This window comes from Lolium rigidum, chromosome 1 (assembly GCF_022539505.1).
Source record: "Lolium rigidum isolate FL_2022 chromosome 1, APGP_CSIRO_Lrig_0.1, whole genome shotgun sequence".
Taxonomy (NCBI): Eukaryota; Viridiplantae; Streptophyta; class Magnoliopsida; order Poales; family Poaceae; genus Lolium; species Lolium rigidum.
In genome coordinates this window covers 180,443,293-180,458,706 of record NC_061508.1, presented here as the reverse complement: position 1 = coordinate 180,458,706, position 15,414 = coordinate 180,443,293, and the positions used below count along the sequence as shown (strand labels likewise).

General features: G+C 42.2%; 2 protein-coding genes across 2 annotated transcripts; one reads left to right on the top strand and one right to left on the bottom strand.

The window, feature by feature from the left end:
- Positions 1-764: 764 nt before the first annotated feature.
- On the top strand, positions 765-5,694 carry LOC124685587 (alpha-soluble NSF attachment protein 2). The gene is made up of 9 exons (XM_047219822.1): positions 765-1,029; positions 1,581-1,630; positions 1,719-1,791; positions 2,360-2,439; positions 2,570-2,721; positions 4,440-4,599; positions 4,680-4,727; positions 4,911-4,991; positions 5,325-5,694. The coding sequence occupies exons 1-9, from the start codon at positions 885-887 to the stop codon at positions 5,403-5,405; spliced, it is 870 nt and encodes a 289-aa protein (XP_047075778.1). The 5' UTR covers positions 765-884; the 3' UTR covers positions 5,406-5,694.
- Positions 5,695-6,924: 1,230 nt separating this feature from the next.
- On the bottom strand, positions 6,925-12,788 carry LOC124682783 (WD repeat-containing protein 76-like). Its single transcript, XM_047217400.1, has 4 exons — positions 12,150-12,788; positions 10,332-10,738; positions 7,419-7,517; positions 6,925-7,326 (listed from the first exon to the last, which is right to left on the bottom strand). Exons 1-4 carry the CDS (start codon positions 12,786-12,788, stop codon positions 7,095-7,097), a joined length of 1,377 nt encoding a protein of 458 aa, XP_047073356.1. The 3' UTR covers positions 6,925-7,094.
- Positions 12,789-15,414: the final 2,626 nt, after the last annotated feature.

The window sequence follows — 15,414 nt, the reverse complement described above, 5'->3', positions numbered from 1 at the left end:
GATCTCTTTGGTGGCTTCTATCAATTGTTGGTCTTTTGTTTGCACTTCTACCAACCTTGGTCTTTTTACCCTTCTAGATCTCTTGGATTCGATTCGTCGATCTTTTTGCGGTACTTCTACCGAAAGGTCTTTTCCTTGCAACTTCTATCGAGTTGGTGGTTCGGGCCAACGAGGACAAACCGATTTTTGTGTGTGTGTGTGAGTTTGTATCCCCGATCCCCTTCGTGTTCTTCGTGTTCTACCACATCCCCACGAATTCCATCCAAATCCGTGAAGATCGAGCTTCCCCTAGGGCTCAGCCCTTATCAGTTACTACTCTCGTGCACTGGTTTAGCACGACGATTTCGCGTTTGTCTACTACAATATATTCTACTACGACAAGTTTTCACCAGCTCCAGTGAGGGAGGGACGAGGACGGTGGCGCACCTTCAACTCGTTCGAGTGCTTGTAGTCGTCGCCAGGTGGTCCAAAGACGTTTGTAATTTTTATTACTTTTAGATTTATTATTACACTGTTGCTAAGGGATTATAAATAGATCCATGCATGTACTTTTGGTGAAAAAAAAAGATGCGATGCCACCCCACCCCGTTTCATGTCGACTCTGGTTTCTCCGTGCGTCACTTTGCCTCCGGTGTTTTTCTCCAGGCGTACGCGCCTACGGGGTTGCTTCATGTCGACGTTGTCTGGACAGTTTCAGCCCGCCACGTTGCACGCACGCACCCGCACTCCGCACGGCTCGACCCAACAAACAGCGCGCAGCGCAGGCCGAGACTCCGCGTGCTGCATCTCCCTTCCCCCCCCTTTCATCTCCCTTCGCGTTTTCTTCTCCTCCCAGCAAGAAACAAATCTTGGTCGGCTCGCCGGCCATCTTCCCGGCGGCAGCGATGGGGGACCACGAGGCGCGAGGGGACGACATGGAGAAGAAGGCCGAGAAGAAGATCTCTGGCTGGGGGATCTTCGGCTCCAAGTACGAGGACGCCGCCGACCTCTACGACAAGGCCGCCAACTTTTTCAAGCTCTCCAAGAACTGTGAGTTCACGACGCCACCGTTCCTCCCCATCCACCCCTCTCTGATCGACGGATTTTGATAACCCCCAATTGTATTGTCGTCTCTTCCCTTCCTCTGGTGGCAAGATCTGCCGGTCGATCGGGGCAGGATCGTGACCACGGACCTATTCGGTCCTGGATCTATTAACTAGCCGCGCAATATGGTCGTATTGTTAGATCAGCAAGCCGTCTTTAGATTATTGATTGATTCCCAAATCTCTCCTGGTGATTTGGAATTTTAGGCAAGGGGCTGTTTGATAGTCTCGCGTGAGTGAGGAGGCTACTGAATTGATACCAAGTATATACAAATATACAGATGCTGCCGCTCTCAGATCAGTTTTCCTTCTCTTCTCTACTCTTCTAGGACGACGTGTGCCCAGAATTCAGCTTTAGACCGGGTGGCAAGTTCGGTTTTCTTGGTCCGACTTCAAACATAATTTGCCCTTTGATCTGCATTTCTGAGTTCGTTAAATGGTTTAATATCTACTTATACGTCCTTGTTCTCTCAACGTTGCATCCAACTTGGTTTACAGGGAACAGAGCTGCATCAGTATACATCAAGATTGCTAACTGCCATTTGAAGGTTTGGTTGGTTAATTTGGGTTTTTTTTCCCTCATCTGTATCAATGACGCAATTGGAACGAGGAGATGCTTATTATTGTGCTTGACAGGGTGATAGCAAGCATGAAGCTGCGTCAGCTTATGTGGAGGCTGCAAATTGCTACAAAAAGTTCTCTCCTCAGGGTACTTCTTTCCAACCTCCTTTGATGATTCCGATCTCCTTTTGATTTAGTAGCAACTCTTTCTATTGAGCTTGATCGATTAACATTAGCATCAAAATCATCGAAAGGAAGTTCCGTCTAACCTCACTAACTAAAGAAGTAAACAGTGGAACTAATTGTGCTAACTGCGACGAGCATGAAACACCAAGCGGTTTTATGCATACACATAGGCGTCTGCCTAGTCCCGATGAATTTATACTTCACTCACAGCAAATGTGTGAACTGTGGAATTGTGAGTTCAGGCAATCTTCCTAGTTTTAGTTAAAGAAACTGCTGCACCTCAGATAATGTGCTTTAAAATTAACTGCTGTATTCACAAATGGAAATAAACTGTCCTTATGAATACACATCAATACCATACCGAGCTTAAGTATTGTATGTCTAAGAGTGGAATCTTAAAAACCTTAGGAAATAGCGAAGCACAAATTTCATGTGTGTCGCGCATCCGTCGTTATGCGTGCCATCTAATGTTCCCTACTTTATCTCCCATCATGCTCATTCTCCCCTACATTTTGTTCCGTTTTATGCAGAAGCTGCGCAAGCGCTAGACCAGGCTGTTAATCTATTTATGGAAATTGGTAGATTGAGCATGGCTGCAAGATACTGCAAGGTAAAGTTTTTTTCCAATCTTTATGCTTGGATGAAAGCTCTTTTCGTAAAAAAATCACAAGGATAGATATGCCCTTTCCCCCCATCTGGAAGTCTCATAGCTGCCATGATGGGAATTTATGCATTTTCAGGACATTGGTGAGATATATCAGCAAGAACAAGATTTGGAGAAGGCGTCAGATTACCTAGAAAGGGCAGCTGATCTTTTTGACAGTGAGGGGCAGACATCTCAATCAAACACCATCAAGCAGAAAGTTGCGGAAATTGCTGCTCAGTTGGAACAGTAAGATTACTTTCATTTCGTTCATATAAGTTGCCTGAATGTATCGTGTTTGATAACATATGAACAAACGCTGTGAAGATCGTGTTATTAAGATGCAAAAATGCGCATATTTTCTCTTACAAAAAGCTGTGCTTGTGTTATATGATGAAGCTTGCACTACGTTGCTGCATTCCTGTTTAAAAGATCAGTTCTGATTAGTTGCATATAGTTGATGGTGTTTCTTCCCAATGTGTTCTGGCTTATAAATTTTCCCAGCTTCATACAGATAGATACTGAGGGATGATTCTATTTCCGGTAGTGATTTTGTAGGTGTTCGGTTGTGGGTTCGGTGAGTTACAGCTAGCATTTGGAACAGGAACTTAATAATTGTCTTTGTGGCATTACCTTACTAATTTGAATGCCTTACTCATTGGCCTCGTTAAAATATGTTGTTATTGCTTTGAAGTTCAGTTCAAGATTTTATTTTTCGCCCAAAATAGTATGTGCTTCTGTGGGTGAGTGCACATGATAATGCATTTGAGAAACTTGTCGATGCAGAAAAAAGCCTTAAAAAAATTATAGATGTGCACTTGGAAACAATCGTTTAAAAATGTTCTCTCATGTCTGTACTCCACACACTGAAAATTACACACATTTGAAAGCATGTGCTGTTAGCTTGTTACTTAATACTTGTCAGAACCTTGGCATGTCAAAATATATACTCCCTCCGTCTAAAAATAGGTGTCTCACTTTTGTCTAGATACGGATGTATCTAGATGCATTTTAGTTAGAGATACATCCGTATCTCGATAAAGTTGAGGCACCTATTTTTAGACGGATGGAGTATAATTTGAGAAAAATCAGGGAAAAGGCAAAGAAAGCATACATCATTTTTTTTAAGAAAAAAAACTGAAACTTCGTAGGAAATTCAAGGAGAACATGTTATCATTTTGTACTGTTGAATCCATTTTATCTGGCTGACTATTTCGGAAAACATTTTAAGGGAATTCGAAGAATTCTTCATATTTTCTGTAACAAAACTAGTTAGCAACACATCACCAGTGAATACATTTGTTGAAACTACTATTTGTGGATTTTCTTAGAAGTTCGGGATTTTCCAGGAAGTTTTATGTTTTTATTTTCCCCTTATTTTCTTTTTTTTCATAATTTGTGTTGTTTCCATGGCAGCGTGATGAAGACAGATGTGTAGTTACTGCAAAACCGCTAAGTATAGGGGAAAGGGGGTTAAAATAAACGGGTTCAATGATTCAAGGTTGAAAAATAACTGGTTTCAGTTCCTGGCCGAAACATTAACTTATTACTTGCAGATTATCCCTGAGAATTATTATGTGTGGATTTCAAATTGGTATCCTATTGCATGACTTGTAGTGATCATGGGCATGTCTTCTTTGCTCGAAGTTGTAAATATTAATCTATCTTTTTTTCATCATTTGTTGACTTATGATGCTCCAGTCGTATAGAAGTTGTCTTTTTAGAATATATAACTTTGAACATTAGTTTATTAAAAATATTTTAATAAAAGCCAAAAGTAGTGTATTGTGAAAGAGATTCTTGAGACAGCATCACACCTATTATTTAAGTATTCAATAAAAAATTCTGTAAATATATGAGTAGTAGTCAAATTCTGGAAGTTTGACTCTAGGGAGTATGTATTTAACTCGTAGTGTGTCGTGCAAGACTACAATCTCAGTGCTCTCACACGAGGTTCTGTGCTTTAGGTATCCAAAGGCAACTGAGATTTTTGAAGCAATTGCTCGTCAATCAATCAACAACAATCTTCTGAAGTATAGTGTCAGAGGCATCCTCCTTAATGCAGGCATCTGCCAACTATGTAGAGCTGATCCTGTTGCTATACAAAATTCGTTGGAGAGATACCAGGTCTATATTGTTCTTTTGAAGTCTTGACCAGTTAATTTCTGACATTGCTTCATTTCTAAAGTTGTTTTACCATGTTGCAGGAAATTGATCCGACTTTCTCTGGGACTCGTGAATACAAACTTTTAGCTGTATGTTACATCACTTTTGTGCCTTTCTTTGCAGCATGTTCTTAATTACCTCGCTTTCGTTGCAACTGTATGTGTTGGTTATCATGGTTAATGGCAGTGCTAAATTGGCCAATCACCCAGCTAAATAAATTCGCTATCAGTCTTTGAAGTAGTTTATACTGAGCTGCCTTTTTTTTATTGTAGGATCTTGCTGCATCAATGGATGATGGAGATGTTGCCAAATTTACTGATGCCATCAAGGATTTTGATGGCATGACACGACTGGTATGTTGCTTGTTATCTATGAGTAATGTTCTTTCTAGTCTTATATTCTTTTATGCACCATTTCTATGGCAACTGCATTCTGTAAGATTTGCTTTGCATGCACATGAAATTAACAACCATCATTCATTCAACTCACACTCAAAATTATGTCATGGTAAGGTACAAGGTCATAAATATATTTAGAATGTTTCTCGATGAGGATACTAGTTATAACGAGGTTTCCACCTACTACTTTGACATTCTGACTTCTTAAGTGCTGTCAAAAAGATAATTGCATGTCAGATGCACATCTATACTAGGTAATTCCTACCCGCTGATGCATTTGTTGTTCAGGATCCTTGGAAAACGACACTGCTGCTCAGGGCAAAGAATGAACTGAAGAAACAGGAGGATGATGATGATGATCTAACCTAAGCCTTGTTGTAAAAACCGTTTCACGCTTCAATATCCTTTGATTTGTGCATCAATTTGATCTTGGAGATCCATGTAATGGGCATAATGAGATTGTCTGTTTGATTGTATAGAACTTCATTTTCAACTACCATGTTGGGTGTCATGTGTTATTCTGGTCACCACTTTGCTGTCTGAATGCAAATTATAATAGCATTCGCTTGTTGCTGGTGTCTTTTTTGTAACATGTGTCGTGGTTGTAAAGGACTTTATTTACGCTTCCAGCTTCTGATTCCACTGTTACACCAGTTTATGTTTGAGCTATTAGTTCTTTATGCCCTGCTAATTCATGTATTGATTGAGTCATGTTCGGTTGCCGAACTGGCAAGGGATTGGCTTGATTGAGATTTTGGGCTGGCGTTTGGTTGTTCTGTGTTATGGAGAAGCAGAAATGTACAGCGGAAACTGGAACAACACAACCTAAACCGTGCGGTGGACTGGGGTTTAGAGGTGGTTGGTATGTGCCATGGTCCTCCAGGCGGTTCATTTCTTATGTGGCGCTCCCTCCTAGGTATTGCGCTTTATTATTTACCAAGTAATTTGGCATTTTAAAAGTAGTGCCTTATTTTGGCAGACAATGGGTTGTGCTGCAATTAAGTCCCTTTTCGTGCTAGGCAGAAGACATCTCCAGACCACTCCTCATTTGTGCAGAACATCAAGATTTTACAAGCAAACTTCCTGCCCATGGATGTTCAGGTAACAAGGTTAATCCTTTCCATCCCTACTGATGATTTTTGGTCGTGGCATTTCAATGGGCGAGGCAATTTCTGTCTGGGACTCCTAGCACCACTCCGTTCTAGTGGTTAGAAGTGTTCGGGCACTTATGGATGAAGACGGGTTGAACACATCTCAAGCAATGAAATCACTAGTCGTTTGGTATCCATCATTTGGGTCTGAAATCCTAGAATTCATTTTGGAATTTCATAGGTGGGCTGTTTGGTTGCCACAGAATTGGGTCGTCATTTCATTTAGGAAATCCAGCAAAATGACGCCATGGGTAAACATGATTCCGAGCTGAGACTGTCATTTGCGTTTCTCCATGGAAGCCATTTACAAATTCAACATTCAATTCTGCTATCATTTGCAATTCCTGTGGCAACCAAACAAGTGTATTTCTGGAATTACAATGTAAATGAAATGAATACATGTATTCATTTCAAAATGCTACAAACGAAATGAAAGTCTGGCTTCCAAACGACTTCATTCTAATTTTCTAAACAATGGGTTTTCTTCCAAGCACCACCTGGAAACCAGAGAGGATGCCACTAGTCGTTGAGGAGTGGAGATGTCAGAGCTCAAGTGTGTGCATTTGTGTTACAATTGTTGTCGAACAAGCTGGTTACGAATAGTTCTTCCAACTTCCAGGATTTTATGTTTTTCTCACCGATATACAACCACTCCACGAACAAGCTCGGAAAACTCAGTGAATGAAAATTGGCTCTAGTTGCCCATCATTTTTCTCACCGATATATAACCGCTCCACGAACTAAAACATTAGAAGAAGAATGGTACTAGTATGCTACATATTATACATTTCTTAGGCAGGATAATGAACAAGCACTAGTTGCTACAACTATGAAAATGAACATGTTCCTAGCATGACTCACAGAACTGGCAACATTTCACAAGTCAGCCATCATATATCTTGTTGATTCAAGCTCGGGTCCAAAGGAATACCTTACCCCCAGAGCTTGCACAAGCAAGATGGCCAACTTTATACGGATGTGCAGAGAACCTGCAAGGAATGGCTGTCATGTCTTCACTCTCAAGGCACGCACTGTTTGAAGCTGAGAGGCCAGTGCCGCTGCTACTAACTGAGATGACATCTATTGCCCTCTTCATGTTCCCAATAAAAAGGTCGACATCGTTCCAACCCCAGATTGCCCTGCAACAGTTAAAATGGTTCGATGAAATTGCTTGAAGAAATATTCATGTAAGGTCATGAAGTTAGCCACTAGGTGAAAAGAGCTGTCGTACTTGAATGTAGAAAGCCATCTTCCTGTCTGGTTATTATGCTTGATAGTGTGTGAGGTATCAAAGTCGTCACAGTGAAAGACCCGGACAGTATCTTCAAGGCTGGACAATGGACAGAACAGGAATAAGGTCATTTGTGCCAACAAAATTCTGTGAAACAGTAGTGACATATTCAATGCTAGTTTGTAATTTGAATTAAGTTGGTCACAGACAAACAACTATGTGGGGTCGGCTAAGATCTTTTGTGTAAACCAATGATCTCAATAAGATCATGCCATTATAAACTACTACATCCGTTCCCTAAGACAAGGCATATATTTTTAGTCAAAAGTCAACGTCTTACAATTTTGACCAATCTTATAAAGAAAAATATGTACATCTAGAGTACCAAATCCATATCTATAGATTTGTCATGGAATATATCTTCATTGAGTATTTGTCCTATTTTGTAGATGTTAATATTTTTTGCCTATAAGTTTGGTCAAATATACAAAGCATTGACTTTTGACTAAAAATATACTTTGTTTAATGGAATGGAGGTACTATTAGAGCAGCAGCTGTTTTAATGATCCTTATGGGTTAAGGACTGTAAACACTAGGGGAATTCTTTTATTTTTTCTTTCTCTTGCTTAATGAAAATGATAACAATGTGCTGGAGTGACGGAGCTTTCTAGGGTTTGGTGGTCACCTCCAGGGTCGCCCGCGCAAGCAACCCAGGAGGCAGAGCAGGGGAGAAGTCCACTTTGGTCCCTGAACTTTCATTCAAGTCCAGATTTGGTGCTAAATTTTCGAACAGGCCAAAACTGAACACTGAACTTTTGAGACCATTTAATTTTGGATCCTGTGCTGATTTCTAAATGGTTTTTGCTGACGTGGTAGTGGGTTTCACCAACTTGGTAGTGATTTCAGCAGATAGTAGCCTATTATTCAATATAAGCTGACATGGACTAGTTTCTTGATAGTTTGTCGAACCCACCAATGCCGCTTCTCTACAAGCTCCTGCAAAGAGCGGCGAAGCTACGTGCAGACTGATGTCAAGCGATGTCACAGAAATTTGCTTAGCAAGAAACTTCAGCTTTTTTCAAGTGTATATACATTACATGGATATTATGCGCCTGTTTGGACTGAAGCCACACCTTGCCAGGCCACATGTTATGAATCCCATGCTTCTCTTAGTGTAGTGTCTGGTTCTTTGCCTCACTTGTGGTGTGCCACAATTTCTTAGCACCCTACCCCAAATGTCATACACACTTGCCAAGTCTTGCTACAGGTGTGGCCAACAATTTGCTCAATGCAGAAGTTGTGGTGTACCACACATTTGGCACAAAAGTATGGAATGGGTAGGCATCAAGCAAACAGGCCCTATATGTGCGTAAAGTTTGAGCTTTTGACATCACAGGCTGCCAATGCAAGAACCACCACTACCCACAGATACGAATTAGCCGGAATCGGCTGGACCTCACAGGGAGTTGCGGTGGGGGGAGACCACATCACCCTAAACTGGCTTCGCGTGGATGCCAGTTTTGCGAAAACCATTTCAAAATCCTAGGACCAAATGTAGACTTCATTTAAAGTTCAGGTGCTTTAGTGAACTTCCTTCTGTTATATATTTGACACATATGTTAGCTAGCTTCCATTGTAAGTACAAATCTGGTCCGAGTCAAAAAAAAAGTAGAGTATAGATTTGTTACTACGCTAATGCAACATTATGTTTAGTGTTGATCAAATGGCTTGAATCATTATATAATCTTGTCATACATCATATAGTACTAAAAAAATAACTTATCAATCGTAAGTAACTAATTTAATTGAGTGTCAGTTAAAGGGAGGATTTTGACTATATTACAGTGAATATGGAAGAACATTTGAAACTGAAATAAGCAGTCTTGAGAAGTTAATAGCAGAAGGTAGTAGCAGCAAAACTGTTCCGGCTATTTTGTTCCAGGATAAAGATATAACATCACACTGTCACTGTTCCGGCTATTTTGTGGTAGACAAGCAAAGTAATTGCACTGAGTTATCTCGCCAGAGTGCCTCCACCAGGCATCCCTTACTCGTGTGATCTCCAAACTGAGCACATTAAGGCAGTTAATCATACCCACTCAGATTTTGAAGAAGATGATGTTAACGAAAGAAGCTAGGGCGACAAGAAGTTATTAACAGACAGCTTCAAGGACTTCCAGTAAGAGTTGGAGAATATGGCGTCAAGCACAGGTGAGGTAGAGTCCAATTAAAGCGGACAGTGTGAAAGAACCCAGTCAAACTACCTACAGAGCAACTCACTGTGCTTACACCCAGATGAGATGAAGACGGAAATCTTGTCCTTCCAAACAATAAGAAATACTCTGAGAATGTAAGGTGCAAATTTATTTTCCTGTTAGACTAAGATGAATTCTTTGTGATGTCTTTCTATTAGTACCAACTTCATCCAATTTAACTTTGTTTACTGGCTTAGCGTGCTTGAATGCACCTGATATCTCAACATCAAAATCAGGATTGTAATTAACTCTGTAATACCCTTCTGCCATGGAAAGTGCACTGCTTCACTTGGTAGTTTTATCTACAGTATTTAATATTTGTTTCATACTTTGTCTAGAGTTCTAATTAGAAAATTGATTATCCTAGTTTCTGTTTCCAAATAACTTATGTACATATAGCTGGAGTACTGCCAAATAATAGTTACATTTTTCTGCAAACTAATTTAGCAGTTCAAGAAAAAGTTTTTTGGAGCTCGCACTTAGTAATATTATAGATTCTATAGGTACCCATTAAAACCCAGCTATATGTAGACAGAATCAGGGTACATCAAATACTGATGGTTGTTAGAGATACACATTTGTTAGATCAACCAAGGAGATCCTTTCTATCAAAACAATAGAACAAACATCAAACACATATAAATATTAAAAATCTTACCTTGTTGTTGCTAGCATGCGGCCACTAGGTGAGAAATAAGCTGACTGAACAGACCTACTATGTTTGAGAACCTTCAAACAATCGTCTTTCTTCTTTTTCAGCCTTCTAAGATCCCATATACGTGCTGTTCGATCTGTTGAACTTGTGGCAACCATATGTTTTTTCTCTGGATGAAAATCTATTGAGTTGATTGAATTGTCGTGTGAATCCCACGTGGCTGATACCTTACCCATCCGCTCATCAAAGAGTTTCAGTTCACCATTTCCATCACCAAAATATAGGCAGCTAGCATTATCCGGTGCTTGACAAAGTGAATAAACAGGATAATCACACAAGTGGATCATATTGAAGTTCTCCTTCTCAAGGTCCATGAGACAAATTTCACCCTCATAGCTGCAGCTGTAGATCTGCAAGGCATATATATGAAAGACAACACAGAATTAGAACCCCGATTGAATATGGAGATGTTCAGCAAAATATAAATTACCACACAGAAAACTATTTTGTGCTACAAGCCCATATAAATTATTTGCTCACCCTATCATCCACCTTATTGACGCTTATGGTTTTATATATTGCAGATCAGAAATGGAAGAATACTACCTAGTCTATCTCCGTACATGATAAGCAGATGTATCTACCGGATGCTTCTGGGATAAGAAGTCCCGGAATTAGCTACTAGAGGATGATTGCCTGCTTAAGATTAATATAAGATCCATAAGGAAAAACACCACCGACATCTAAAGGCCACCCTATATCTCTTAGCAGCTACTCCCTCCGGTATCTTTTAATTGACTCAGATTTAGTATAAGTTTATACTAAATTTGAGTCAATTAAAAAAGACCGGAGGGAGTACTTGCCCCTGCCTTGTACCATTCACATTCCATGACCCATTTGTACAGATACCACTCGCCAGTCATACTGAAAACATCCAACAACCAAAACGTTCGCATATTGTTCATATGAAAATTAACCCAGAATATCGAACAGCCATCCTTGGTGGTCCAAATAACCAATACTCTCTCCGCTCCAACAAATAAGGCCTATAAATTTAGTCAAAAGTCAACATCCTCTAAGTTTGACGAATGATATAGACCAAAATATGAACATTTAAGATACCAAATTAGTGTTTAGTAGATTCACCGTTAAATATATTATCACAATATATTTGTCTCATGTTATAGATGTTTATATTTTATTATTCATCTTTGGTAAAACTTAGTATCCTTTGACTTTTGCCTAAATTTATAAGCTTTATTCATCGGAACGGAGGTAGTATAAAGACCCTCGCTGTTAAAAAGCAGCAATAATCTCCTTCAATAATGAATTAAACGCGAGTATCGACCGGCCATCCTTGGCAATCCAAGTATAACCTACTAATATGCAGTCGTCAGCTGTTAAGGGGCAGCAATAATTTCCTTCAGTCAGTCGATTTGACAAATGTTATCCTAGACACGAATTTTCTAATGACGAGTTAACGGAATATTAACATGAAAAAAAATCCATGCAAAGAGTTACCAAGTTACCCATTGGATGGAGATTATTTGCAGCTTATACACAGCTTCAGCTGTGTTAACTGGGAAATCATGTGTATGAGGGATTTATAACGAGGGCATTACGCATGGCATCACTTGTGTCAAAGATTTATGTACAAGTCAATAGTAAACAAAACAATCTTATCAAATTCTTTTGCATTCAGTGAAAACTGTCGAGCCACCCAGTTGAAGTGAAGGCCATACAATTAAGTAAATTCCAAATGACACGTTACTTAAATCACTAATAAAGCAGCACGATAGCAGGATAACAAGGAACCATCACCTTGTGCGGAACGCCCGGGTGTGCCACGATTGCTGGCACAGGGCCCCTGTGGGGCAAATACTCGAACAGCCCATCTGCATCGTCGTCGCCCTCATCCTCCACCATGCCGTCTGCGTCCCAGAAGCCAATATTCCCCAACTTGTTCCCCGCCACCACCACGGTGCGGTCGACCAGCGGCAGGACCCGCACCCCCAGTATCCTGTCGGGGACGACCCTCCTCACGTTGGCAGGCGTCAGCACGAGCTCCTTGCCGGCATCGAAATAATCGGCACAAACCTTGGCAGCCCCGGGTGAAAGCGAGACGGCGTCGAGGATGGAGGACGCGAGCGAAGAGGAGAAGCTGGTGCTGCGGGGCTTCGGAGGTGGGCCAGGGATGGGCTCGGCGTCGGGGGAGTGGGAGGGAGGGAGTTGAGAGAGTCGGAGGGAGCGGCGGAGCACCGCGGGGCCCGTTGGGGTGGTGGGCTTCTTGCGTGGCTGACCACTGGTACGTCCTCGTTTCGCGGAGGAGGAGGACTTGATGGCGGCTGAGAGCTCGTCGGCCTTGCGGCGGAGGGAGGCGAGGATGACGTCGTTGCGGCGGATGTTCTCCGCGCGGAGGCGCTCGTACTCGGTGAGATCACCGTCCGGAGGCGACGCCATTCTAAGGGGGTTCTCCCCTCTCCTGGATGTGGCGGTGGAGATGGGGAAGGGACGCGGCGGCTGTTTGGGGAATTTTGGCGGCGCTACGGGGGAATGGCGGGAAGGGGAAAAAAGGGTGGCGGGAGAAGAGAGCGACTAGTGAGTAGTGTGAACAGCAACCACCATATATTGTTGATATTGTTGGATGTAGAGGGAAATTCAATTTGGCTCTCAGGTGCGTATGCTCCCTCTACCAAAAAATCATATTTCGAAGTGTCGGAAAAATTTGACAAAAAATTCTACATGTACATCTCTATAATATACGTGCAATCTTCAAGTTTCACGAAAGACCAACATTTTTTGTGGTCTATGTAAAAAAGAGAAAATTTGTCTTGTTAAAAACATTGTTTTTTGCACTGAATTTTGTCTTTTTACACACACCACATGATAAGTCGTTTTTCTATGAAACAACTTTGTGAGCGCGTAGCACGTAAAGATGTATGTGCGAAATTTTCGTTTCAATTTTTCTGAAATTCAAAATATGTGTAAGATGCATTTGAAAATAAAAGGAGCATATGCACCCATGTTCCAAAACACCACTCCCGAATGTAGATGAGCTCACAACCAGCCCATATAGATTACAATTTCTGAAATCTTAAGATTCATCAGGTTGGTACCTTGGCCATACCCTTGGCAAACAAAGTTTAGTCCCACATTGCTATTTAGAGTGAGTTAGAGTGGTTTATAAGGGTTGCTCTTCTAGTCCTTCCAAGTATACCTGGCCATGGGCAGCCCGGCCCGGTCGGTCCGGCCCGGCCCGGCGCGAAATTCCCGGGCCAAACCCAACCCGACCATGCTATGGGCCGGGTCTGGGCCAGATTTTTTGGCCCGATGGTCACCATGGGCCGGGCCTGGGCCATCATTTTGCGCAATTTAAGGAAGCGGCCCGGCCCGAGGCCCGACGGGCTTACCATATGATGGGCCGGGCTTGGGCCAAGATTTCCGGCCCGACGGTCGGGCCGGGCCAGACCTGGGCCGAGATTTTCCGCGTCGGGCCTTGGTCGGCCCGGCCCGAGGCCCGGCCCGGCCCGAGAAATGCTCAGGTATACTTCCAAGTGAGTGAGAAGAGAAGGAGCTCTCGCGCACTCCTCCTCCGCCGCTCGCCTCGCCACGCATCGCACGCGTGCGCGTCGCCTTTGATGACTCGAGTTCAAGTTCGAGTTCGAAACACTTTTTGTGGAAGCCTAATTTTTTACCAGGAGACATAACTGATCTGGAGTTGCTCTCTCTCTTACGAAAAAGTTCCTTTTGATATGCAACTCTCTAGTCTTCCCATCCCGGCGACTGCGTGCACAGCTATACGGGAGAGCAGGCCTCCGAAACCCCGTCCGTTGAGATTCTGCACCGGTAGGCGGGCGATAAGGTTTTTGGGGAGAGTCTCGGCGTGACTGCTCGATGTTGTTTGTGTTCTTCCTCGCCGGTTCGACTGCTTCCTCGATAAATCCTACTACACCACGGGCGACATCAACGATGGCCATGGGGTTGCTACTGGTCGACCTACCCGATCGCGATGTACGTGCTTTTCCTCTCTTACATTGCACTGCTACTTGTTCCATGTTCAGATCTGATGCATGCGCTTAGTATAATGTGTGTGGTTAAGTATGCTAGTGCATATGTAATGTTGTTTTCGGTAATAAAACTCGCTCGGAAATTGCCTAATAATCTAACAATCCAAAAACCTTATATCATGGCAAAGGAACTTGAGCTCCTCAAGTGTGTGCTACCGTACAAGTTTGTCGCGGGATGCATTGTCGCTAAGCTTCCCCTTGGTGGAGGAACTTTGCCACTTCTCTAAAACATTAGAGGCATGAGTTCTCTGTTGAGAATATCATTGGCTCTCTGGATATTGAGGAGAAGGTGAGGGAAAAAGACAAATACACAGGAGGAACCGAGGACGTTCTGCTGCCAATATGGTGCAGAAAAATGCCCACAAGTCCAAGGGAAAAGAACAAGGGAGTCTCCCACACTATCAACTTCAAGAAGAAGGGGAAACAAAGAAGAAATATCCTTCTTGGGTGTGTGGCGAGACGGGCCATTGGGCTCATCGTTGTCCACAACGCAAAGGAAAGAAAGGTCGGGCTGGACAGAACTCAAATTCTGTCAACATGGTCATTGGCAACACAGAGGAAGGAACTACAAGGTATGGTAATGTGTTACCTATTGTTCTTTCGGTGTTTCAGCCCACAAAATGGTGGGTTGATATGGGTGCTAATGTTCAGGTTCCTCAATAATGATGGGGAATGGGATACATGCTACTATTCTCGGTGTTGGCACGGTAGATCTGAAGTTTACTTCGGGAAAGATCATGCAATTGTAGAACGTATTGTATGTCCCTTCTATCAAGAAGAATCTCATTAGTGGCTCATGTCTTATGAAAGATGGTTTTAAGTTGGTGTTTGAGTCTAATAAAGTTGTATTGTCTAAGTATGGAACTTTTGTTGGAAAGGGCTATGAATGTGAGGGAATGTTTCGTTTCTCTCTAGAGGACTTCTGTGATAATGTTGTGAACCATGTAAGCACTAGTGTTAATGAGACTAATGTTTGGCATTCACGACTTTGTCATGTTAATTTCGGTTGTATGTCGTGG